We start from the raw sequence: 26729 nt of genomic DNA, 5'->3' as shown, positions 1-26729 counted from the left end.
TGGATTTCAGATTCAAGCATACCGAGAGATGCCTCGAAGAAATTGTAGATCATCTTGGTGCTTTGGGAACTAAAACAAACAGGAATTGGGTTGACAAAAGAAGGTTAGGAGATGGTGTAACTCGTGGTAACTCTATTTATCAACCAATTTTTGCACAGACAATATGTCTACTATGATGATTCGGAGGAGAAAGATGACTTAGAATCAATCAAGTTCGATAGGCATCAACAATGTTATAGGAGAAAAGGCGCGTATGGGAATGTTGAAATGGAAAATCGATTGAAATTTGATATTCCTTATTTTTATGGTGATCTCAACATAGAAGAATTCTTAGATTGGATTGCAAAGGTGGACCAATTCTTTGATCATGTGGACAGTCAAATTGATGGTTTGTCAATTGAAAGGAGGTGCTTCTGCTTGGTGGGAACAATTGCAATCTAGGAGAGCAAGAGAAGGAAGGGGACAAGTTCGTACGTGGTTCATCATAAAATACTTGTTGGAACAAGAATTTCTGCTTCGGATTATGAACATATTTTATTCTAGCAAAACTGATATTATCAAGGAGACATCCAATCAAAGCCCTAAGTGGTTGTGAAACAAGAAAGTGAAGAATAAAAGAAGCTTCAAGATTCAACAATGCAACTTGATGTGGATGAGCCTAAATTTGAAGAATTGGAACCTGAAACTTTAGTTGGATTTCTTTTGCTATGGTTGAGGATGGGGAGCTTCAATTGGAAATCATTAGGCCAACTGTTCTAGATAAGACTGATGAAGATAAGCAAGAAAAGTTTCAAGAATATATTTTTGAAAATGTGAAATATCAAGACTTGGAAACTTCCATGGAAGTTGAGGAAAAGCAACACATGGAGCCAATATTGGAGTTTGGAGGAAATCAGGCATTGGAGATCGAAAACTTTTCTAACTCCTTACTTTCTAGTGTTTCCTTTGATTTTATTTGTCCAGGTGTTCTTATAGAGAAAAAGACGAGGGTGAAGTTGAGGGCGAAGTTGATCAATTCAATCTCGTTTGAATCTCCATTTTTTACCTCATCAAAGAAGGCTACATGGTGTACTTTTCCAAAGAAGTTCTTTATTCTTTTCAACTTTAAAATTCGAGGAAGGAATCATTCCAAGTGGGAAAGAATGGTGCTGGAGTTATTTTGGCCATGTGGTTGGATTGTTGCAAATTATTTCAACTTGAGGATGAGTTTTTTTTTTTCAAGTGGGGGAGTATAATGCAGGGCCTAGACAACAAGGCAAAGCTTATTTTTTTTTTAACTAATTTTAATTTCTAGTAGTCCTAATTTATCTAGGATGTCTTGTAAAGAATTCCAATAGTTGTAGAGATTATATTAGAATTAATAAGGAAGTCTCTTACTTTACTTAGGACTTATTAATGTTTTCCTACTTTATTTATGATTTAGTTTTCTTATTCAATTTATATCTTCTTATTGTATTTTAATTTATCTAAAATTCTTATTTAGTAGTTTTACATTTCTATTAGGTTTAGGAGATTAATATCTATAAATACTCTTATTTACATGTAATTTGGGAGACAAATTGTTATTAATAAAAATTCAGTAAAAATTTCTCTCCTTATTTTCACTTGTGTGCATGGAATTTGCTTCTATTCAAGCTTCACGCTGTATCATTAGTTAACTTCAATTCACAAATGTTCAGTTTTAATCCACACCACAAAAAAGAAAAAAAAAATTCTTAATAATAGATATATATCCCATGATATGATCAGAGCCAAGTCTCAGAGATGCAATGGCAGCAACTAATAGCACAAGCAATTCTATTCTCTAATTAAGCAAACCAAAACAAGTAGTTTATCAACTTAAGCATTTTGCTCAGTAGATGGTCTCAATATTATGCAAAAGGACATCTCCAAGCTTATTTCACCTGCTAGTGTAAAAATATTACCCCAAGATTGCTTGTTTAATTGGAACACAATGCAGCCCAGCAAAGCAAACAGTCTCTCTAATCATTTCCCAAGATTGTGCAAACTGCATCATATATCATTGAAAAGAATTGTCGACATCAATAAGATTTCAGTCCAGTGTATTTGATTCGTAAACAATCATACATATAGCCAACTGCTGCTTTGGAAATTCGAAAAACCCTGCAGTCCTCATTTTGTTTCAAGGAGACGACTGTTGCTGATATTTCATGTCCATGATTCTACAAATACAGAGCTCTCTGACAAAAACATAAGCTTAAACTGAACTTCAAATACTTCTCCCCGAAAGAAACTCTCTGGCCATACGGCAGTTTCAGGTGAGACTTCACAAAATTCATTTCAAAGATGTATAAGCAACTGGCTGTCTTCATTTCACGATAGGTCAGTCTCACGTTCTGCTTCTTTCCAAACTCCTTACTGCATTTGTACAATTTGAAGCAGATCCAGGTACATGGAGTGCCGTATGAATCACTAGTTTTTTTGTTTCTTCCCAAATTTATTGTGTTTGTGTACTTTGGAGGTAGTCGCAGGTCTATTAAATGCTGTTTCACCTTTCTTGCTTGTGTTCCTCCATTTCATCTTTTTGTTCCCACCACTTGTGAACTCTTTAACAAACTTCCTCCTCTTCTTATTTTCTGCTGACTGACCCTTTGTTGATTTTTGATATTCAGAGTGCCTAGCTTTCTTACTTCCTTTAGGTACACGGCCATCACCGCTTGGTATATGAGGCTCCCTCGAGGAAGGAGGGCTCCAATTTTCCTTATTTTCTCTCTTTCTCTTCCTATGATGCACTGAACCATTCTCCTTAGCCACAGAACCTGATTCTTTGTTCTGCTTATTCATCCTAGAATGACACAAGTTCAATTAAAACATATTATCAGTCTTTTCCCCCCTTCTTTCTTTTAAGCGGGAGAAGGACAAGGGGGAGGTCTGCAAGTAAAAGATGAACTAAAAGAACAAATAAGGCATAACCCTGTGCAGTGGGAAGTATCCAAAGAGAAGTAAAACAAATGGACAGATTTATCAGACCTCTTCCCAGATGAATCTGCAGGCATTGTTTCCATATCACTTGATCCAGCTTCCTTGGAAGTAGACTTATGATGACGATTCTGCACAAGATGGGCATGGAATCAAGTAACATTTGCATTATAAGTGACTAAGAAGGTAGACCTAAAAATTTTACGCATATAGAAGCCTTTCAAAATTAAACAATATTAATAATCCATGTGGAATATATCCAACAATGCAATTCCTGTAATTTAAATAATTACTACTAATATTAGTATCTTTTATTAATATATAAATACCGACTTAGTTTAGGTAATTTCCAAGAGAACTTACTATTATCGATATTGACAATTGAAAATTAATAGAAAATATGAGATTTGTTTCTCTTCCATTTGGAGTGTTCTTTGTGTTCTACATGAATTTGGCAGCAGAGCACTTTTTGATCCATATTACCTGTGATCTAGGCTTTTCTTTGTTGTTGTTGTTGGTTATATATATATATATATATATGTGTGTGTGTGTGTGTGTGTGTGTGTGTGTGTATGTATACTTTGCATGCCATCCTTCTTGCATTTTCTCTAGCATAGATGTGCCCTAGGTGCAAGACGCGACAATAACTCTCCTAGTACCTCACCAACCAAAAGGTGGGCGATCCATACCAAGCGCACCAAGGTCAAGCCCAATCAGCCCTAATTATAAGGCAGAAAAGGAAGGAAGGAAGAGAGAGGAGGGGGAAGAGGTGCCTTCTAATTTGTATCACCTTTAGAGGAACAGTGTTATCAAAGGCATGTCTGAGCCTCAGGCAGTGAAAGGCACTCAGCCACACCCACGCGCCCCCATGTGATGACAAGCATGGTTTCAAAAAACAGCCATTAAATTATGTAATGGCTGTTATTTATAGGTTTTTTGGGCTGCGTGACCGTTACACCTGTCGTTGCGTAACAGGTTTTAAAAATTGTAGCTGCCACAGCCATTGCGTAATCGTTACTGGCCGTTACATAACGCCGTTACCTAACCTACTTTGCATTTCCAGCTCTATTTCACCTCTACTTCACCTCCATGGCTGGCTCCATTCATGTGAAAGTGAAATTGATTTGCTGCAGAGGGATTCTTTCTTCTTTAGCTTATTCAATTATTATGTTAAAGGGCATAAATTCTCTCTCTCTCTTTATTTTCAGTTTTCACTTGCCATTCAATAGTCATTTGTTGTCATTCAAAGTCTCAACTTTCTCTCAAGTCTCAAATGTCAGCCATTTTCTCTCAATTCTCAAACTCATCATTCTCTCTCCTGTTTCAAAAAAAAAGGGGATTCCTTACAGTTGGGGCCGAGCTAGGGAAAGATACCGGCCCCATTAGTTGCAATCGGTTGAGCTACAAGCTCTCTCTCTCTTTTTTTTTTTTCTCCACATCCACAATCAAATCTACTGAAGTGAAGTTCTTCAACTTCAATCTTATACAAAGTTTTGAGTTCAAAAGTATCAAAAAGTGAGTTATTGTTTATTTTCTGTAATTCCTAGAATTTTTTCCAATCATTTTTGGGTAAATACATAAATAATTAAAAAATAATATCAAAGAATTTAATAAATATATTTATGTATAAATTAGTTCATACTACATAAAAACAATGGATATATTAATGATGTATAAAAATAATGAACTTAATGACTTTATTAGATATGTTTATATTTGTTATGTAATTGTATATCTTAGTTTTAATTATATCTTTCAATATGTATGCATTTCATGAACTTAGCAAATTTTTCAAAAAAATTTGTGTAGTGACAAGCCATTTCCATTACTTGCAACCGCGACCATGATTTAAAATCTTGATGCCAAGCAAGTATATAAGAAAAATTCGGAGTTTTTTTTTTCTTGGTTTTAAACCCAGTCGCCAATCACAAAAGGAAAGGTGAGGAAAACAAAAGAAAAGAAGAAAAAGAAGCTAACCTTTGATCTCCAGCTCCTCTTCTACTCATATGCTGGTTTGCTTTTAATTTTTTTTTTTTGTCCAAATTTCTTAATTTGTTTACTCTTTATTGTGAAAGTATGATGTCATATTGTTACTCTAAATTTCTTTTATTAGCTTTCTGGGTTAAATTTCTTATTAGATTTTAGTTTTATGTTTGATTCAATTGGGTTGTATCTTGTATGTTGTATTATAAATTATTAATGTGTTATTATAATTGGGATTATGTTGTATGTTGTATTATAAATTATTAATGTGCATTATAAGCGTATGTTGCGATTAGGCAAAATATAAAAAAATATATATTAAAAATAAAAAAAATTATAATTATGCTATCACACCTCAAGTAACATAAAACTATATAATAATAACTAACAAATATGCTAGTAATAATTAGTTTATAATCTAAAAGAGATAAAAAAAAAACTACTAAAAATTAAAGTTTAATAAACTAGTAAACTATTAACTGTTCAATCCACATCAATAGAAATATCAAAATCCTCATCATCTTCTTCATCATCTTCATTATCCTTCTCATACTCATCTTCCAAGAGAGAGAGAGAGAGAGCATAGCAGCAAAAAAAAAATGCAGAAAAGAAAGTGCAGTCCAAAAACACTGCAAGAGAGAGAGAGAGAGAGAGAGAGAGAGAGAGAGAGAGAGAGAGCATGGCAGTCCAAAAAAAAAAAAAAAAGAGAAGCAGAAACAGAGAGTGCAATGCAGAAACACTATAGGGGAGAGAGAGAGAGCATGGCAGTCCAAAAAAAAAAAGAGAAACAGAAACAGAAAGTGCAGTGCAGAAACACTACAGGGGAGAGAGAGAGAGAGAGAGAGAGAGAGAGTATGGCAATCCAAAAAAAAAAAAAGAGAAGCAGAAAAAGAATACCCAGCACAAGAAAGGGAGAGAGAGAGAGAGAGAGAGAGAGAAAGCATGGCATTGGCAGCAAAAAAAAAAAAAAAGAAACACTGAAACAAAAAAGAAAAAAATGCAGCACAGGGGAAGAGAGCAGAGGAGAGTGAGAGGAGGAGAAGAAGAAGAAGAAGAAGAAGAAGAAGAAGAAAAAATACATACTAGGTTTGTTTGATCTCTCCCTTCACTCCTCTTCTTCTTCTTCTTCTTCTTCTTTTTTCTTTTTTGCTGGCTGTTGGCTGCTGGACAAGCTTAAAAAAAAAAAAAAAACCTAGCAACCTACCCTTTTATCATGCGCCTTGCCTCATTGGGGCGCACCTCAGTGAGGTGGTGCGCCTCAGCTGCCTCGAGGCGCCTGGGGCTGCGCCTTGCCTCATTGGGGCGCGTCTCGGTGCGCCTCAGTGAGGTGGTGCGCCTCAGCTGCCCCGAGGCGCCTGGGGCTGCGCCTTGCCTCATTGGGGCGCGCCTTGATAACAGTGGTTGTATCTTGTATGTTGTATTATAAATTATTAATGTGTTATTATAATTGGGATTATGTTATTATAAATTGGGTTGTATGTTGCGATTAGGTAAATTGGGTTTATGTTATAATAAATTATTTATGTGCACAAATATCATGTGTATATTTACATTTTTTTTAATTTAAACGATTTTTTTTTTTAATTTATGTGCCTTGCCTCGCTCGAACGCGTCCCTGCGCCTTGCGCCCAAGTGCTTTGATTCGCCCATTGTTATCAAGGCGAAAGGCGACACTAAGGCGATAAAGTACTCTATGGAAAGGCGAAGCGATGGCCTTTTTGAAGTAAGGCGCTATAACCTTAATTGCTTAAATTGTATATATATATATATATATATATATATATATATATATATATATATATAAATTCATACTTTTAAATAGTTGATAAGTAAAAAAGCATATTAAAAAGAAAAAAAAATTAACAATAATAAGAAGTAAAAAGTAAACTAATTAACAACAAATTAATAATGTCCATATAAATTACACAATTACTTACCAAGAACAAAAAGAAAATAATCAAATTAACAATAAATTAATAATAGCCATATAAAATAAACAACTAATATCTAATTAACAAGAAAAAAGCAAAATTAATCAAACTAAACTAATTAATAAGAATAACAAGTAAAAAGTAAACTAATTAATAACAAATTAACAATACCCATATAAATTAAACAATTAATTAACAATAATAAAAAGTAAAAAAATCAAATTAACAATAAATTAATAATACCTATATAAAATAAATAATTAATTAACAACTAATGTCTAATTAACAAGGCAAAAAGTAAAACTAATCAAATTAACAAGAATAACAAATAAAAATTAAACTAATTACCAACAAATCAACAATACCCATGTTAATTAATCAACTAATTAAACAAGAATACAAAGTAAAATAATCAATTTAGCAATACCCATAAAATTTAAATAATTAATTAACAAAAATAAAAAATAAAATAATTAAATTAACAATAAATAAATAATAATAAGGAGGGGAGGGGGAAAAAATAAAATAAAAAGGGACTACTGAAAGAAGGAGAGGAGAGGGGAAAAAAAAAAGAAAAAATAAAAAACAGGTGGTCTACGCAAGGAAAGCAGAATAAGTGGAGAGGGAGAAAGCCAAGGAGCAAAAGACGTGAGAGAGAGAGATCGGAGAGAGCAAAGAAGAAGACGACGACGTGAGAGAGAGAGATTGGAGAGAGGAAAGAAGAAGACGATGACGTGAGAGAGAGAGATCGGAGAGGAAAGAAGAAGAAGAAGAAGAAGAAGAAGAAGATAAGAGAGAGAGAGAGAGGGCCTACCTATTAGTCCTGTTCTGTCTCTGTCGCAAGCGTGAGGTCGAGGAAGAGAGCGGGGCTGCTGTCTTCATGGTGCGGCTCTTTTGTTGGTGTCAGGTGAGTGGTAGGTTTATTAGTTTTTTCATTTAAAAAAAAAACTTACCGTTGCTTTGATGAGGTGTCGCCTCTTGCCTCGCCGGCCAGAGGCGTCGCCACTCCAAAGCCTAGCCAGGCGTTCCAGTCGAGGCGATAGAGGGGCACCTCGCCTCGCCTGGGCGCCTTGCTCGCCTTTGATAACACTGGATTCGCCTTGAGCCTTTAATAACTATGTGGAGGAGGAAGAAGAAGAAGACATGGGTCTCTGCCTACATTTGGTTAGTTGCTCCTGCTTGTTTCCTCCTCTCTTTTTCTTCTTAGTTCTTTACTTCTGAATTCATATCCACAATCTGAATTCGCTATTTTGTTAGTACCCATTGCGCTTTTTTGAATAAAGACTGTGATTGTAGCAACCCATGGCTTTACATGCTCAGGTCTGGGGAGTTAATCTTGCTGCATATGCTGTCTTGATAGTGCTTCCTTCATTTCTTTTGGGTATTAGGCCTTTTATCTATGGCTCTGTGCTTATTGTTTAGTACTACTGAGGGCAAGGGCTTTAAACGAAGCTTTCTCAGCTTTTATCTTATTTGAATTCTAATGGATTATTTGTTATTCACATTTATTTACTAGTTAGAATTTGAAAAATACTACATTTGTATCTATAATAATCTAGTTTTATTTATGTGGATTGCAAAAATGTTGTTACTTGTCTATTTGGCCGTTAAATATTAAACGATATTGATATAGTCAATTATCTTATGTTTTATTTTTTAAATTTTTTATGCCTCGCCTCACTCACGTACGCGCTTGCACCTTGTGCCTTGTACCTAGGCTCTAGTACCAATTGGTGCCTTAGTGTGTCTTGTGTCTTGTGCCTTGTGCCTTTAATAACTATGTTCTCTAGCCCTCACTACCACCCATAAACCAACCACCAACATCTGCACACCAATTTGCCACACAAACACCACTTTTGTGAAATTTTTCTAAAAATATGGATTTTTTTTTCCTCTTAGAATATTTCTTGCAATTAGTCTTTCTTGTTGCCTAAGCAATTGCTACTGCCACCCATCATCCACCACTATTTGATCATCAAATCACCAAACCGCCACCACCAAACCCAAACAATAGCTAGACCACTGGCGATGTACTACCACATCACCTAAGGCTATCACATCAGCAATTTTTGACAAAACCAAACCTTGCCAACTATCTTGATTTCAATTTTGACATCCATTTAGGAAGGAAAAATTTGAAGCATGATCACAAATACAAATTGTGTTTTCAGTGGGATTTTGCGCGATGAAAATCAAAGATTAAAGCCAAAATTGATTCTTATAAGATGGTTCCAAGCAGTGTTATCAAAGGCGAGCAAGGCGCTAGGCGAGGCCAGGTGCCCCTCTGTCGCCTCGACTGGAACGCCTGGCTGGGCTTTGCGAAGGCGACTCCTCAGGCCGGCGACGCTTCAGCAAAGCAACAATAAGTTTTTTTTTTTTTTCAAATGAAAAACCTAATAAACCTACCACTTATCTGATGCCAACAAAAGAGCTGCACCACGAAGACAACAGGAGCTACTCGCTTCCTCTACCTCACGCTCGCGACCGAGACAGAACAGGTATGCCCTCTCTCTCTCTCTCTCTCTCTCTCTTATCTTCTTCTTCTTCTTTCCTCTCTCCGATCTCTCTCTCTCACGTCTTTTTCTCCTTGGCTTTCTCCCTCTCCACTTATTCTTCTTTCCTTGCTACGTAGACCACTTGTTTTTTTTTTTTTCCCTCTCCTCTCCTCTCCTCTCCTTCTTCTTCCAGCAATCCCCTTTTATTTTTTCTTTTTTTTTCCCCTCTCCTCATTATTAATTAGTTATTATTAATTAATTATTTATTTGTTGTTAATTTAATTATTTTATTTTTTATTCTTGTTAATTAATTATTTAAATTTTATGGGTATTGCTAAATTGATTGTTTTACTTTGTATTCTTGTTTAATTAGTTGATTCATTAATATGGGTATTGTTATTTGTTGGTAATTAGTTTAATTTTTATTTGTTATTCTTGTTAATTTGATTAGTTTTACTTTTTGCCTTGTTAATTAGACATTAGTTGTTAATTAATTATTTATTTTATATAGGTATTATTAATTTATTGTTAATTTGATTTTTTTACTTTTTATTATTGTTAATTAATTGTTTAATTTATACAGGTATTGTTAATTTGTTATTAATTAGTTTACCTTTTATTTGTTATTCTTGTTAATTAGTTTTAGTTTGATTAATTTTGCTTTTTTCTTGTTAATTAGATAGTAGTTGTTTATTTTATATGGGTATTATTAATTTATTGTTAATTTGATTATTTTCTTTTTGTTCTTGGTAAGTAATTGTGCAATTTATATGGACATTATTAATTTGTTGTTAATTACTTTACTTTTTACTTCTTATTATTGTTATTAGATTAATTAGTTTTACTTTTGTCTTGTTAATTAGAAATTAGTTTTACTTTTATCTTGTTAATTAGACATTAGTTGTTAATTAGTTGTTTATTTTATATGGTATTATTAATTTATTATTAATTTGATGATTTTACTTTTTGTTCTTATTAATTAATTGTTTAATTTATATGAGCATTGTTAATTTGTTGTTAATTAGTTTACTGTTTTACTTTTTACTTATCTTATACTTAAACTGGAAATACAGGTATGCACTACTTTCAATTTCTCTTATTTTAGATATAGACAGTGTAAATAATGTTTTTTTTTTCTTTTTAATATGCTTTTTTACCTATCAACTATTTAAAAGTATGAATATATATATATATATATATATATATATACTCAACTCAACTAAGCCTTTATTTCAAAAATTTGGGGTCGGGTATATGGATTCGTTTTCTCCACTCTAAACGATTTTGGATTAAATCCTCAGAAATGTGTAATGCTTCTAGGTCATGTTGTACTACTCTCCTCCAAGTCAATTTAGGTCTACCCCTTTTTTTCTTTCTATAAAATTTAAGCAATTAAATTTATAGCGTCTTGCTTCAAAAAAGCCCTCGCCTCGCCTCTCGCCTCTCGCCTAAGGCCATAGAGTACCATATTGCCTTTGTGTCACCTTTCGCCTTGATAACACTGTTTCCAAGGATGTAAGGAAAGATGGAGTTCTTTGTGTTGACCTCATTGCAACCATCTAAGAAGATAGTACAATAAAAAACTTGAGGTAAAGTTTTCTCAACTAGGGAAAATTATGCAGTCAAAGAAAATTAAATTTAAAATTCATTTTGATTTAATTTTTCATCTTAAAATTAATAAGTAAGTTTCTATTATTTAGGAAATTTAATTATGAAGTAGTATTTCTATTATTTAAGAATTCTATTGTTATTGAGAAAAATTTAAAGAATTCCATTAGGTTTAGTATTTTCCTAGTTAGTGTTGGTTTGTTGTTTTTCTATTTTGGGATGTCTAATCCTAGGAGAAGTAGGGTTCATTATTAGTCTACATGTACCTACGTGATTTGGGTATTTTACCAGAAAGCTTATTGTTATTGATATTGACAACTGAGAATTAATAGAAAATTGGATTCAGAAAATAGACATCACAGAGAAGAAAAAAGAGAACGCTATAATCATTTAAATCAACCAATATATAGCTTATAGATTATTTTGTCAATTGTCTCCACAAACAATGCTCCAGCAATTCATGGGAACACAACCTATAAAAGAACATCTTGTTTGCTATACTACAAGGCCTGACTGTTTCAGGTTAAAAAAATCTTAGGAACTATATTACACAAGGCAAGTTAAAATGAAATATGAATGTTCCAGAAATTAAAAATGAACTCAAAATTGATTAGGCAACAATTACAAAGAAAGAGCAGAAAAGATAAGGGGAAAGGACCTGCAAAACAGTCTTGACAAAACCCTTGTACTTGTCCGGTGTAACTAACTCAACTGCAGCAGAACCACACTTCCGCATCATGATCTCCATTATGACTGTCACCTGTAGACAAATAAACATTCACATGCATGAAAACCTTTAAAGACATGAACAAAGACATAAATATATGTGTAGGACCAATATTAACCATCAAGAGAGTTTTTATTTTTATTTTTATTGTTGTAAGTGAAAACACAGAACCAAAGTCACACATGCCTTAGATCTAAAATGAAATCTAGAGATAGATGACCACAAGAGAACTCCACTGGTGATGTCTGATAGAAGATTTTGCAGGTCTTTAGCTTGCAAGGATGACACTAGTACTTTCACAAAACCCAAAATAGCCTGTTAAATGCAGTATTAATCAGTTCACTTGCATTAAGAGCAACAGGAAAGAATATTAATTTCATAGAGAGGAAACAAATACTTACTTTTGTGACTTCCACAGCTTTGCTTTGCAGCAGAGATAACAGGGAGGGAACAAGATCAGGGATCTTAAGACAGATGTCTACATCATTGTACACCAGTAGAGACAGTGCAGAAACTGCTCCACTCTTTATGTGAGGAGACGGACCCGAAAGATAACCCATTATCTGCAAATTAAGATCATTAGAAAGCAGCTACAGCTGTAGTCTCTAGCTCCATAACAATGTAAAAGTTCATATCATCACTGAAATTACAGCAATCCCATAAGAAAAAAATCAGTAGATCAACAACATCATATGATAAAATTTAGATTTCAATTAAATCAAGTAGTCTATCAATCCTAGGTTGTTAATCCGTGTTTTCCTCCATTGGACGTCCCAAAATATTTTTGTTACTTTAACAAGTCAACAGCAAATTGCATTTAGTTTTAAAGTGCCATTGTGTGGATAAATTAAACAGGACAATAGGGTGCCACATTGGTTTTTTTTTTTTTTTTTTTTTATAGTAATTGAGGAAATGCATACCTTTCCATGCTGACGAAGAAAAAAGATTTGGGCAGAGAGATCCCCAGCCATTTTTTGCCTAATTATTATTTTTATCAATTAATCAATCAATTTAGTGCAACTGTGCGCTAAAAGAGATTAGCATGCACATTTGGATCATGCTTGCCTAAAATCAGAAATACAACTTGCAGAAAAGACCAAATGAAGTGCAATATTAGACTATTTGCTGAAACATTCTCACGCTTACACCAAAGGAAGCTTGGTTGTTTTCTGGTTAAATTGGAATAATTGTCTTGGACTCTTTTGAGACACTTTCCTCCCAATTTTTCCTTAGAAGAAAACCTCAATCATGGTCATCAACGATAAGAAAATTCCAGTCTCCATAGTTTTCCAAAACTATTACTCCCAACATTTGATGCCCCACCAGCTAATATCAAGCCTTTACAAGCAATATGGATAAATACCATAAAGTGTAGAAGAGAAGCCAAAATCTAATGAAGTTTTCACATAACAATATTAATAATGTAGAAAAGGAGCAAAAAGATAATGAAGTTTTTCACAACAATACTAATAAAGCAACATAAGTTAGACGCTAACCATGCTGATCAGTTTGTGATAAGCTTCACCAGAACCCGCATCTGATGAGTTTCTGAAGGCAGAACTTATCATGAGGATTGTATCATAAGCCACTTTTCTAGCTTCATCCTTTGCCTACATATTAAAGAATAAAACAGCACATTATCATCTAATCAATTACTAGTATGGTGGGCTCAATAATTAATTTCACTTGTGAACCATATTTTGTAAAAGAATGATATTTGGTGATTGCACACCCTATAACGACAAAAATATCAGACGCTTACAAATTTACAATTCACACTTGTTACTACCAAATGATCTAAATTTGTTTATCTAAAATTGCAAGCAACAGCACGAGTGAACCTGAATATCAATTTAGGTGTAGCATAAAAAAAAATCATTAAGAAAAAATGAGCTATAAACATACCAACCAAATTATATCTTTTATGAGAAAAATTAAAGCAACGAACATCGTGGACAAGTGGGCATCATTTATTTTCACACGCCAAGAGTAAGTTTTTGACATGGAAGGCTAAAACATAAAAACAAAATGCATGAAGAGATTACTGTTAAATTTGGAAAACTATCATAACAAACTCCTGAAAATAAATCACTCAACACACGCAGTCTATCAGTGCATTGACTCCTTATTTCTAACTGGAAATAGGAAATAAAAGAAACAATAATCATAGGATTCCTTTTTTGGAGCACATACATCCTTTAAAGTCAGTATGATCTCATTGAGCATAAGAAAAGCCTTTGTATTATCCTCCTCCGAGCTTATCTGCACAAAATATTTAAAGAAATTAATAGAAATTCAAACCTCCATTTATTCTTTGACATAATATTATTAGGCCTAGTTTATTCATAGCCACATACCAATTAGAAAACCTCATTTCATGTTTCATCATGTCTTGTGGCAATCATAATTTCCTTCTAATTACTTATTAAAAAAAGGAAAACATGAAAAATAAAGTTTGTATAAACAAACCATTACAACTGTTGTGAAGATGTCTTGCATTGAAACTAACTACTAACAGCAAAGCCCTTTTCTAGAGATTAGAGTCATTCTTGTGAGAGAAAGAACAGCAGCAAGTGGCTGTAGTAGGATTTTGTGTCAAGAGTTTACCAGTCTTCATTTTAGTTGATAGTGTATTACTCTCACTCTACAATTAGATAGATCCAGTTGAAACACATGACTATGAGTGCTTTATTTATTTCATTATTTGCAGGTCTCATCTGCACTTTTGTACTTATTCCTACTGCTATTTTTGCAACAATAAACTTTTATAGCTTAACATGGAAAAGTTCCTATTTATTTGCAGAAGAAGATTTATAGCAAGTTCATTTCTTATTTTTGTTTCTGATCTCCTTTGTATACACAGCATATAGCAGGCAGTGGCCCTCCCTAGGGACTCTCGACTGAGTACAAAAAGAAATGAAAGAAAAAGAGGAGAAAAAGAGAGGATCCTCACCTCTAATGTGTGAACCATGAGAATGTGGAAACAAGCAAATCGATTCCTTAGAGATGCAATATCAGTTGGAGGCTTCAGGCCAAGTAACAACTCTATCAGCTCAACAAATTGAGAACAACAAAACCAGGCATGTTCCTGCAGGGAAACACATAGGAGAGAGTTGGAAAGTCCCAAATATAGCAGCTTTTATAAGTAACAATTTGAGTGTAACAAGATGCGAGCACAAACCTCCAAAATTCTGCTCAAAGTGTGATATGCTCCACATTGACCAGTCACATCAGTTTCCTAAATACAAAGCATTCATAAGTGATTCTTTAGAATGCATTAATCTGCACCAAAAGAATCTCCAAGAAAAAAAGTGATGATGTCAAGGTTAAATCTACCTTAAAGACTTGGACAACATAATTATATAACAGATTGATTAGATCCTCCTTGGCTCCTTCAACAAAAGAAGCTGCTAGCTCCATTATCACACACCTGTACATTTGATAAACTTATCAAGGGACTCCTGACACTTTTTTCCGTAGTTTATAAGCAGATTTGGTTAAATATTGGTGCTTCTTAAGTAAGAGAGAGCCAAAAAACAGTAGATAATGATGTGATTCCTAGTTAAGCAAGGGTAAATCAGCACTTTAATTGAAGACCCTATAAGAGAGAGAAACCAAAACTTACTATTAATTAAGTGGTCACCAACCTAAAGTTCAATATTAATTTTGTACTGCACCACAAAAAGCAACAGCTTGCCTTCAGAATGGAATTAAGTCAGGGCTTATATTCAGTTTGTTCATATCTTTAGTTTTATTAGAAGTCTAGTCACTAGTGGTCAAATTAAGAAGGACCTTTGTTTCTATACAGGAATCCAAATCTCAGATGGATTAGGAGTCCAACCAATTAAGGTTTGGAGTTATTTGAGTATATAAACATCAATGTTTGTAACACTTAATAATTAGTTTATCAGTGAATAAAGTTCAAGCAATTATGCATCCTGAGTTCTGTTTTGCAATTCTGACACAAGAAAATGCAAGGCTATCTTGAGAAGAATGATCCCTAGATTCTACTCCTGTTATGTTAGGTTAGTCGTTTTACTTTGTTTAATTTTCCCCTAGACATCCTACAGTTGTGTTTTCTTTATTTTATTTTATTTTATTATGGTTGGGGTTGCTTGAGTATGACAGAATAAAACTTTCCAGTTTACCTCTTTACAACTTTCTTCTTCACAACACTGCCTTCTTCTGTGTCAATCAATTCATCTCCACAGCTTGTCAGCTGTGCAAATTCACCTCTGCCATTCGCAAGTTGAAACCTCTCCAGCAATGACATAAAAATTTTCTTGGTGATAGAAGAATCAGTAATAGAAGCCAAGCATCCAATAGCATCCTGAGAAGATGAGATAGGGAAAAAAAAAATCTTACACCTTACTGATAATTTGTATCACATCAACCAGAAGAGAATAGTATGAGTATATAAGAGCACCATCAACCAACCTCACAACTCAACAATCCAAAAGAGAAACATGCTTGAGATAGTTAAAGGAAACATTCACCAAAGAGAAAGTTGCACCCTTAAGGGATTTAATCCTCATGTGAAACAAGAGATTTGAGATGGGGGATGTGAGGAGTATGTTAGTCATAGGATTAAAGCCGGATGGTTGAAGTGGAGACGTGCCACGGGAGTTTTATGTGATCGCAAGATTCCCAATAAGTTGAAAGGAAAATTTTACCGTACAGCCATACGACCGGCTATGTTATATGGTAGTGAGTGTTGGGCACTGAAAGAGTCGTATGCGTCTAAGATAAGAGTTGCAGAGATGAGAATGTTAAGGTGGATGAGTGGCCATACTAGACTAGATAAAGTCCGTAATGAGAGTATTAGAGAAAAGGTAGGAGTGGTGCCAATTGAAGATAAGTTGAGAGAAGGGAGATTGAGGTGGTTTGGTCATGTGAAGCGTAGACATACAGAGGCTCCAGTTAGACAAGTAGAGCACATTAGGTTAGAGGATAGAAAGAAAAAAAAAGGGTAGACCTAAATTGACTTGGAGGAGAGTAGTACAACATGACCTAGAAGCATTACACATTTCTGAGGATTTAACCCAAAATCGTTTAGAGTGGAGAAAGCGAATCCATATAGCCGACCCCAAATTTTTGGGATAAAGGCTTAGTTGAGTTGAGTTGAGTTGAGTTGTGAAACAAGAGATTTGAAAAGTAAAATTGCAATCACTGGGGTCTTATGAAAAATAGGCTTAAGCACCCAGTGCATCTACACACATAGTTCTAAGTTTTAATAATAAGCGATTGTTGAACAATCTACAGCTGATATGAGAAAGCTGCAGTGTCACACACAATTTCCTTGAAAGAAGCAATGACAGGTATCACTTCTTTAAGCAAAACAAATAATAAAGTTCACCTAAAACCTGGGGCAGCCATGCCCATATCAGGTTACAACTTGGCCATCTCCATCCAGCTCCAATTAGTAAATGGATCAAGCTTTTGTCTCACTTGGCACAAACCAAAATCAAATTAACTGAGACTATTTCCAAGGGAGAGCAGTGCAACCCAACCCAATTACTGCCAAAATATACCTCTGTAAGATTAGGTTGGATTCTCAGTCCAAAACTCCAAATAAGAACATACCCTGTCAAATACAGGAGGCCTAAGTAATTTGTAGACCACAATATACAGAAGAAAGTAGTAGAAATCTTTGTCAAACAACATTGATATGCACAAAAGAAAGAGAGCAAAATATATCTATCAAAATGTCAAAACTTAAAACTGCTAAACAGTTCAGAAAAAGAGTACAATATGAACAAAACCTTTATATATAAGCGCTTCTCAGGTAGAGAATTGACAAATAGGTTCACTAGAGCCTGAAGCAGCTCGGTGGAACATGATGCCAAAGCCTTGATGTTTTTGGTTGCAGTTTTCTTTGAATAAGTGGGAATGCTTCTAAACTCCAAAAGAGTATCCTTCACTGCATTGCTATGAGATTCTCTAGCATTATTTCTAGAGATAATTGCACTTCTATTTTGACTGACAAGAACCTAAAAAAAATTAAAAAAAAAAAAAGCGAATGCAAATGAGGAAATGCTTAATAAATGATAACAGTGATAAACAATTAGCCAGAACTAGGAGGACAACAAATAAATGCCCTGGTCCTTCTGACCAGAAATGGAATGAATGATTACCTGTAAGGCTACAGCAACATTTTGATGCATGAAAGGGTCTTCCTTCAGAAAGGTGATAAGAAGTTCAGCCAAAGACCCAAACTTTCTGTGAGTGTCAACAGGATAGTGACAAAAGGCAGGGAGCAATCCCCAAAGGCCATGGGCATAAGCCTGCAGATCTTCACCAACTGCTGACTTTTTAACTGGACCAAAGAGAGAAATGAAATAAATGAACTAAATAAATTACTAACATTGGCAAACTTCATGTCGCTGCAAATCATTGTAGAACAAAAACCAGAAAGATCCACTGAAAATGCTTTATCATTCAAACAACTCATTGGACTAATTAAGATCCAAATAAGTTATATGCCCAGATACGATTACATGCCAAACACCTATCAGCTATAGTTTACAGATCACCAACTAATCATTGCATTAATTCATATGGATATTTCAGACCAGACCAAATCACAAAAGCATCAAACTCTTCAGTATCTAATCAAGAAATCGACATGTGGTAGAGATGATTGGATAATTTGATGCCACCTGACCTTCTGTCACAGATAACAATTAAATTACATGAGAAGTGTGCTTGTAGAAAAACAAACCTCACCAAAGCTTCTAGGCCTCCAGAATTCCTCACTAAACATTGTGTCTTTACAAACCACAACTATGTAAAAAGGCTGATCTTGTCTACATTTAGCAAGTGGCAAGTAGGTAGTGCAGGTGGCATGCACAAGCATGTATGCACCAGTGTTGTTAAAATTGTACAATTTGCGATTCAAATAATCAGTTTGATTCTCCCCTCCAATGATTCGAATCTAGGGGGTGAATCGAAGAAACATATGAATCGGCGCCAAATCGTCCGAATCGATAGTGAATCAATAGAATCGATGCAAATCAGTTGATTCCAATGATTTTCTTGGTTTAAGGATACAAGACCCATTAGGTTAAAAAAAATCTCAAAATAACTATGAAGACCTAAAACCTCCAACTTTTTTACTTCCTAGACTTAAAGCAAACAAAAGATGAGTGCATGTCTTTTCTTCTACTCCTATTCCACTTGCCCAGAAGAAATTGTTGCGCTACTGGAGTGTGTGATTGTGAATTGCAACCCACTCCAATGTTGCATTTCTTTTTTCTTTTTGGGATACATCAGACCGATGTGTGTGCTTGTGAGTCGCAACCCACCCAAATCTCAAAAGGTATTTGCTGTGTTTCTTTTCCTCATCTCTGTTTCTCTACTTTTATTGTTTTACTGTGTTAAAGTTTGACAGGTTAGCTACTGCTTACAGCTAGTTCCTTTTTCTCTTGCCACAAAAATTTTAATATTATTTTATTCTTGATCAACTTTACTGGAGTTTCCCACCCTTCACACTTTGCACTAGCATCTGTAATATACTATTATATTGTAAAAAAGACATACCACAGAATATTTTTATTCTAAAAAATATATTATAAAATTTTCCACTCATTAATCAATGGTTATAATTATATTATATGATTTATTTAATACTTGTAAATATTAATTATATAAATTATGTATTTAACATTTATTGTTTAATTTATATAAGAATAAATTACTTTATACTAAATTACAAACCACATTATTATTCCATATTTACTAAAATATACTAATATATTTTAGTTTTTTTGCACGAAAATATATTATTTTTAATTTGTTTTGAAAATGTTTACCACATCTCTCTATTCAATTCAATTCTTGATTCACAACTATGGTATGAACACAGAGACATACATTTCTATCTATGTTCCTAGCATATAATCTTCGTAAATTTGATTTCTAGCAACAATTATCACCTAATTCAAATCCAGTAACTATATTCACATATCAGGATATACCTTTACGACTGGCTTTCAAGAAGGATTTTGCAAGAGGCACAATATGCTCCATGTAATACCCTAGTGATGCTCCAACAATGTGTTTCCTCAATATGGGTACCAACCAGGCATTGGAACAAGTAAAGTTATCAACATGAACAGAGATGGGTATGAGTGTAAGGATTCTCTCCGGCCCCATGGCAACTACAGCAGATCCAATGCAATTCTGAAGCTGCAAAGTTTAATAAAAGGACAGTAATCAAGTCAGAAGACGATATTTGGAGGATATTATATACTATCCACTCAAAATAAATACACATATCTACATAGACCAACTCTACATTGAAAAGGAAAACATTATAAAGCTTCTCACATTTACCATGATTCCTCTTACTACATACTCTATCAATGTGACATGACATGATTATGTTAAACATCTTTCAAACAACTCAAAGCTGATATGAGTTTCATTTCACAACAATGATTTAAGTAATGTTTGAGATAGCTTTGGCTTATGAGTAGTAGCTCCCAACAAATACTACAAACACTTACATGTTCTGTGTCAGATTTCTGCTGGCTGACAAGATTCATCAAGTTGGCAAGCTTGAGAACAAGATTCTTCATGAAGATAAATGAGCCCTCTCCTACAACAAAATATACAAATAAGTATCAGAGGTTCTAAGCCCCCCACCTCCTCCCCTCTCCAACCCCCATCACCCACCCCCTCTCCAAAAAATAAAAAAAGAAAAAAAAGAAAAACAGAATGTGTCAAATCTCTTTCCACAAATCCAAATTTAAGAATTTAATATAAAGTAAATAATGGAGAATACATGGATAAAAACTTCATTGCATTACATTTAAATGGGCATGTAGAAGCAGAAATGATGGTTTCAAGAGGGCACATGGGGATCGCAAGCTCAAAATGAGGACTGATGAAGTCGAGGCTTATTTTAGGATTTCCTTCTGGTTATGATCTAATCATACAGTCATACCAGAAATCAACTTCAAAAGAAGAAACCTCATTTGATTTATCTCCTATCATTACCATGAAAAGGCAATCGAGTAGCAATCAAATAGAATCCAAAAATCAAATGCTTTTATTTGAACCATATATCTCCAAAGGACTCACAATACCAGGGCAGGAGGATGTAGCTTTGGACATTTTGGTTCAAAAATGGCACTCAGGGGAACTTGAACCTAATAATGTTGGTCCCTCATTTTATAAATTATTTCTTTGTTTTGCTGTTTTAACATAACAAAATTTTTATAGCATTACAAGAGATGAAAAGAACATGCATGGCATCTCTCAAGTTGATGATGTGTGCCATAACTTAGAAAGGAACACTAAAAACACATCATAAATAGTTTAAAAGAGAAAACAAAAAACATGATAAAATAATAACCAGCCTGAAGATAATCTCTAACTAAACCCAAATTTTGGCAATCTGACACTTCCATAATCACACTAGCACACAAATATTGCAAAATGGCCATCTAAGAGTTAAAAATTGACAAATTTCAGACCCCAGAAGAGTATAAAGAAATTTATAGTGCACACCAGATACTCAGCATTATATAAGTTCACCTCTTTGTAAAATACTACTAAGACATTAAGACATTGTCAGGCAGTTTGAAACTTTGAAGCAAGCATAATTGTGTCATAAAATTAGAAAATAAAATCATTTAAAAATTCTATCAGCAAAAGAACAAATTTCACGTACGAAGCTTCAGGAATAAAGCAGATATGACTTCCAAAAGATGCTCATTCGGAATTCCATCATATGAGCTCAGAGTATTCTCAAAGATAGCACATGTCGATTTTATCATATCTGCTTCTTCGCTTTCTTGACTTACATCTTCAAATGACTGGCTTTCATCAAGCAAGAGCTTTTTCTGATCCATAAAATGTTTGATTATCTCTTTAATGATGCATGAAGCCTGTGATGCAGTGGTAGTCTCCCAAGTCAAAAGACCTATGTCAGAATGATTATGATGAATCAGAGGGTCTAAAATTGCATGGCCAAAATGTCAATCTTGCGTACAAAACCAGGAGAAATCATCATTGCCAACAAATTTCCATTGCATAAAAAAAAAAAAAACTCATAAACCTGGGACTAGATGAAAGGAAACTGAAAAAAGAATAAGATTAAATGCAGCATTGTCTTTTACATGTTGCTCATTGGGCAATATCACATCAAAATTACCATCAAACACTTCTGTCTGCGCTTTACAGCTGCTAAATCCTAAAATGCTTATTTCATCATTTTTAAGAAATAGTGGCACTTAACACAAAATTAAAATCTATAAAAATATGAGTAAATTCACATGAAACTAAATTTAAGAAGTATTTTCATGATTTTAAGGATCAAATATTGCAGATTGAAATGATTGCAAATGATATGTTGATCAAGTTATTAATATGCCACTAAATCCCTATGGTCTGTGCAAATATCATAGAAAAGGAACTTCTTGATTTTTAACAGATGGTAACATAGAATGGTCAAGGTGATACATTATGGAATTTGATATGCCACTAAATCCCTATGGTCTGTGCAAATATAATTGAAAAGGAACTCCTTGATTTTTAACAGATGGTAACATGAATGGTCAAGGTGATACATTATGGAATTTGAACTCCCGCCAAAAATTAACAACAAAAACACAAAATATTTGGAACCATGTAAAAATTACTAATAACAAGTGCACACTATTTTGAAAATAAATTAAGCACCTTCAACAACAACAACTAAGCCTCAATCCCAAATTAGTTGGTGTTGGCTATATGGATCATTTTTCACCATTCAACTCTATTTAAAACAAATTGCATGGTAAATCTAGCAACTCCTTAAGGCATTACGTTTTTTTTTTTTTTGGTGCGTGTGTGTTGGGGTGTGGGGTGGCGGGGTTGAGTTGGTCAAAATTAAAGGAAAATGACGTAATATTTAAAAAATAGATGATATGAGACCCACCATTAAGCACAAAATACAATGCAAGACAATTAACAAATCAATCTCACAAGAATTATATTTAAGCACACAAACAAACACAAGCAAAGAGAGACATCTAGATTTAATAAAATAACAAGAAGCATACCTGCCATGGAACCACAAACTTTAGGTACATTCCTTACCCACAATCTCGATCCTCCAGCATCAAGTTTATCCAAAGCAATTTTTGACAAAGTTGCTCCAAAAATGACAGTGTCCATTGGGTTCTTCTCTCCAAAAGACACATATAGAGAAAGAGATTTTATAATGTTTTCCATTTGTGGGCCGATAACTTGCTCTCCAGAAGTCTCAAAAAATGCTTCAAAAATTTTAAAAATATGCCTTGTAAGTGCTGTGAACTGAGAATGCATGAGCTGAAGTATTTCGGACAGAACTTTTGAACTGATTTTGACAGAGAGATATGGAACAGTAAGCTTCAGCAAATTCAGTATATGGAGACCCTCTAGATGTCCAGGTTTTGATAATGTTTCATCTTTAGACCCCTCAATAATCTTCAACTCACTCATTGTAAGTGCCATAGGCATGTAACTTTTGAGCATCGACAGAACCAATTTGCTCGACTCCTTGATAACAGGGGAAGACCGAAGAGACTTAAAAACCTTCTCAAGGCAATCTTGAGCACTCCTCCTGACCTGAAGCAAGGAACAAGAGAACTAAATTTTCCAATAAAGCTAACAAATCACACCCATTGTCAATTAATCACTCTATTCCTTGATAATTGTATTAGTTAACGCAATGTATGTACCTTAGGCCGCTTATCAATGGAGAATTTAAGCACAGTTTCAAACCCTTCCTTAACAGAGCCCCAATCCTCCAAATCACAAAACCCAACAATCAAAACCCCCAAACACTTGACCAAGCCACTCACACTTGCCGCTCCTAACCCATCTCTCTCCGCCACTCCCACCAAAACTTTCACTGCCTCGCTCGCCTTATCGCCCTTAATCCCCTTGCTCGGAATCAAGGGCACCACGATCGAAACAAACGACAAGAGCGCCGCAAACGCTGTGGAATCTAGGTTTTCGGAATTGGAGAGGTTATCGATCGCAGCAACGAAGTACGCCGTAGGACTTCGGGGGAGGGCCTCAGCGGAGAGAATGGAGCGGATGGCGGCGGCGGTGGCGAGGAGGTGGCGGTGGTGCGGGGCTTTAGAGGTGGAATAGCGGGATAATAGTTGTTGGCAGATATCGGAGTCATCTTTGAATGAAATTTCTGGTTCATGTCCAGGTTCTTCTGCTAAGTGGCTGTCAAGGTTTGTCTCCATGGCAGTGTTTCCTTTTTCTCTTTGAGGAGTTCAGGGTTTTAAGAAAGCTGTTGGGGATACAATGAGCAGGGTTTAAGGTATGGGGAGGGACTTCAACGGCAAATTACTAGTTTTATTTTTTTTAGCAAAAATTTGAAAAAGTTATTAAATTACAATTTAGTCATTGTAGTTTAACATAATTAACAAATCAATCCCTTTGCCTGCGAGCCTAATCCGGTATGGTGTATGGTTGAGTAACTAAAAATATATTAAACCCAAGTTTGAATCTCTCTGCTCAAAGTCAGTCTATTTGTGTTAAATCTAAATGAATCCGTCCATAAACTATATTTTTCATTATGAAAATTAAAATTTTAAGAGAATTTAATTTAATTATTTTTTCATTAATATTATATTTAAAAATTAATAGGTAAAACAATTCAATTTTTTTAAAAAAAATTAATTTAAAAAAAATTATGTCAAAAATAATATTATTGTTTGAAAATTGAATTTTTTTTTCTTTTTCAAATATTTTTTCCCAAACAAAGTTTTAATGAAATAATTTTTTTATCCAAATTAGTAATTAAAAACACTTAAAAATATAATATTGCCTTTATCTATACTATAAATAAATCTGGGAAGGGAAGAAATATTAGTTTTGCTAAAAATGTCCTTTAATTTTTAAATTAATTATAATTATATTTTTAATATTTAAATTAATTTTAATATTTATATATATTTAAAATTCTTAATTTTATAATTCTTATAAATTTAAAATTCTTAATTCTACTTATATTTAAATTCAATTAAATATAAAATTATATAATAAGTAATTAATTAGAATAAGAAATTAATAAGTAAAAAATAAAAAATATAAATAATTTATAATATATATTTATCTATCTATAAACTATAATCTATTTATCTATAATATATATAAAATTATGAAGGACGTCACATTGAGATTTTCGAAAATATACTTTATTGGTTATATTATTCACAATTATTTTTTTAATCTATTTGATTGGCTAAAAAATAATAATTGTTTCATGTTTAAATTGAAATTTTATTTTATTAAAAAAATATTTCAACTTTCGAAAGAAGCTCGCAAAAATTTAAATTATTTCCATTGAAGCCTATAAGTATGAGCTCTAGGAAGCTAAGGATGGATTAGTTCAATAATAGTCTGTTAAAAGAAAAATCTCCAACAATGCAATTTCAACTTCGCTTAATTTAGAAATAGTGATATTTATCTACCTCAAATCTATCAATGAATGGAGCAAGTATTGATCTTTTAAATACGTTGATACATTATAATTAGAATAGGTCTTTGGATGAAAGACACGTATATAGCCTCTACAATGGGATATATATGTATGTGACTCTGAAGACCAAAGTGTTAAGGATACTTGACCAATGTGAGATAGAAAGAGAGCTCCAGAACTCATATAAAATGACCTCAGACTCTCAATATGCTACCCAGATACATAAGGGGTCGGCTTCGATCATTTAGGTCTAATCGAATCATTACCAAGTTGTCTTGGAGTAATTTAGTCCCAATACCTAGATTGAATAGGACACTTTCTCTAATCATGCTCCAATGGAGCCAATCGGATTGTATTGGCAAAACGTTGGAAGAGTCACTAGTGCAGTCCCTAAGGGGTAATAGTATTGCCATGATACATCTATTAAGAAAATCCTAGGACAGATGATTAAGATACCACCCAGCCAACTAAATAGCAAAATAATGATTAGAACGGACTAGGGAAATAGTTATTATGACTTAGGGAAATATGAGCATGGAAGCTAGGCAAGAATCCGAGTATTTCATGCTCCTACCAACTGGTTTGAGTCAGAGCATTTCCAAGATAGGGAGTCAGAAGACCCACCCTTGAAAGGAAAACTAATCGTATGAACCACTCGTAAGTTCTAACTGACTAACTAACCCTTTCTATCATAGCTGGAGATGGTCAGAGTCATCATGATTCATCAGATAACTTGATTTAACCATGACCTAGTCATCAGTGATTGGGACAACCCATTTGCACGCATTTTGCACGTATCGAGTAAACATTGGTTTCCTAGCTCTATAAATATGGATCTTCCTCCCATAGGCAGATCAAATCTCCTTCCAAGCTCATATTATGTCCCAACTGAACCATCCTCGAGAAAACCTCTCTTAGACCCAACAATAGTAAGGTAGAAAAGTTAAGCCCAAGTTCACCTGACAATTCGTATTAACCCATACACGTGTTGTCATCTCATAAGCTTGCCTAACTGAGAATTATCAAATTGGTGCCATCTGTGGGAACCAAGCAAGCTTTGCCAAAGTTCTCAAAAAAAAAAAATCCCAGCAACTACTTACCCATTGGGATCCACATGGCAGACCAAAAAAACCCTTTTCCTTACCAAATGATGACAGAATAAAATGCCAACCCAGCAAATCCTCCCCCCTCAACCCAATGCCTATTTGCCATCCCAGGCTTTTGGGCCTCTTTATTTGGAACCCCCCTGTCAATAATGCCAACGTAACTTCCACCTCTAACCCCACGCTTCCCACCTAACCAATAATGATCTTTAGGTAATGTCTCTTCAGATATCCCAAATGAACGCCTGGCTGAATCAAACAATGCAACAGAAAGGGTTAATCCCTCTTTACATCCCGACATCTGACATACGAGCACCACTTGAAGAAGCTAACTATGCCAATGCTTACTCAAGTAAAGCAAGCATAGGAAATGAGTGGGAGAAAATGAGGAGCCGCTTGCGAGAATAAGAAGCCAAACTGTCCTAAATCAAATAATTTAAGATGGAAGTCTCGAAGGAGACGCTATTCTTCAAT

At 34.2% G+C, this 26729-nt stretch overlaps 1 protein-coding gene across 1 annotated transcript; it reads right to left on the bottom strand.

Annotated features, from left to right (window-relative positions):
• Positions 1–1955: 1955 nt before the first annotated feature.
• LOC110654608 (ribosomal RNA-processing protein 12) lies at positions 1956–23995 on the bottom strand. The gene is made up of 18 exons (XM_058143866.1): positions 23393–23995; positions 22733–23279; positions 21361–21612; positions 20192–20283; positions 19661–19871; positions 17819–18000; positions 17447–17674; positions 15833–16014; positions 15021–15114; positions 14866–14922; positions 14638–14772; positions 13878–13946; positions 13181–13294; positions 12086–12247; positions 11871–11999; positions 11616–11717; positions 2992–3071; positions 1956–2806 (listed from the first exon to the last, which is right to left on the bottom strand). The coding sequence occupies exons 1-18, from the start codon at positions 23909–23911 to the stop codon at positions 2434–2436; spliced, it is 3528 nt and encodes a 1175-aa protein (XP_057999849.1). The 5' UTR covers positions 23912–23995; the 3' UTR covers positions 1956–2433.
• Positions 23996–26729: the final 2734 nt, after the last annotated feature.

The sequence above is a fragment of the Hevea brasiliensis genome, chromosome 3 (genome assembly GCF_030052815.1).
Source record: "Hevea brasiliensis isolate MT/VB/25A 57/8 chromosome 3, ASM3005281v1, whole genome shotgun sequence".
In the NCBI taxonomy this organism is placed as follows: domain Eukaryota; kingdom Viridiplantae; phylum Streptophyta; class Magnoliopsida; order Malpighiales; family Euphorbiaceae; genus Hevea; species Hevea brasiliensis.
The sequence above is the reverse complement of the archived record's forward strand: the minus strand, read 5'-3'. Positions and strand labels throughout refer to the sequence as shown.

What these genes read in the sequence shown, in the direction of transcription:
- LOC110654608 (XM_058143866.1), bottom strand. Translation starts at nt 23,911, where the DNA reads ATGGAGACAAACCTTGACAGCCACTTAGCAGAAGAACCTGGACATGAA. An exon ending in TGCTTTATTCCTGAAGCTTC is followed by an intron (nt 20,284 to 21,360) that starts GTACGTGAAATT and finishes ATTTTGTTGTAG; the next exon opens with GAGAGGGCTCATTTATCTTC. An exon ending in ATGTTGTCCAAGTCTTTAAG is followed by an intron (nt 14,923 to 15,020) that starts GTAGATTTAACC and finishes CTTTGTATTTAG; the next exon opens with GAAACTGATGTGACTGGTCA.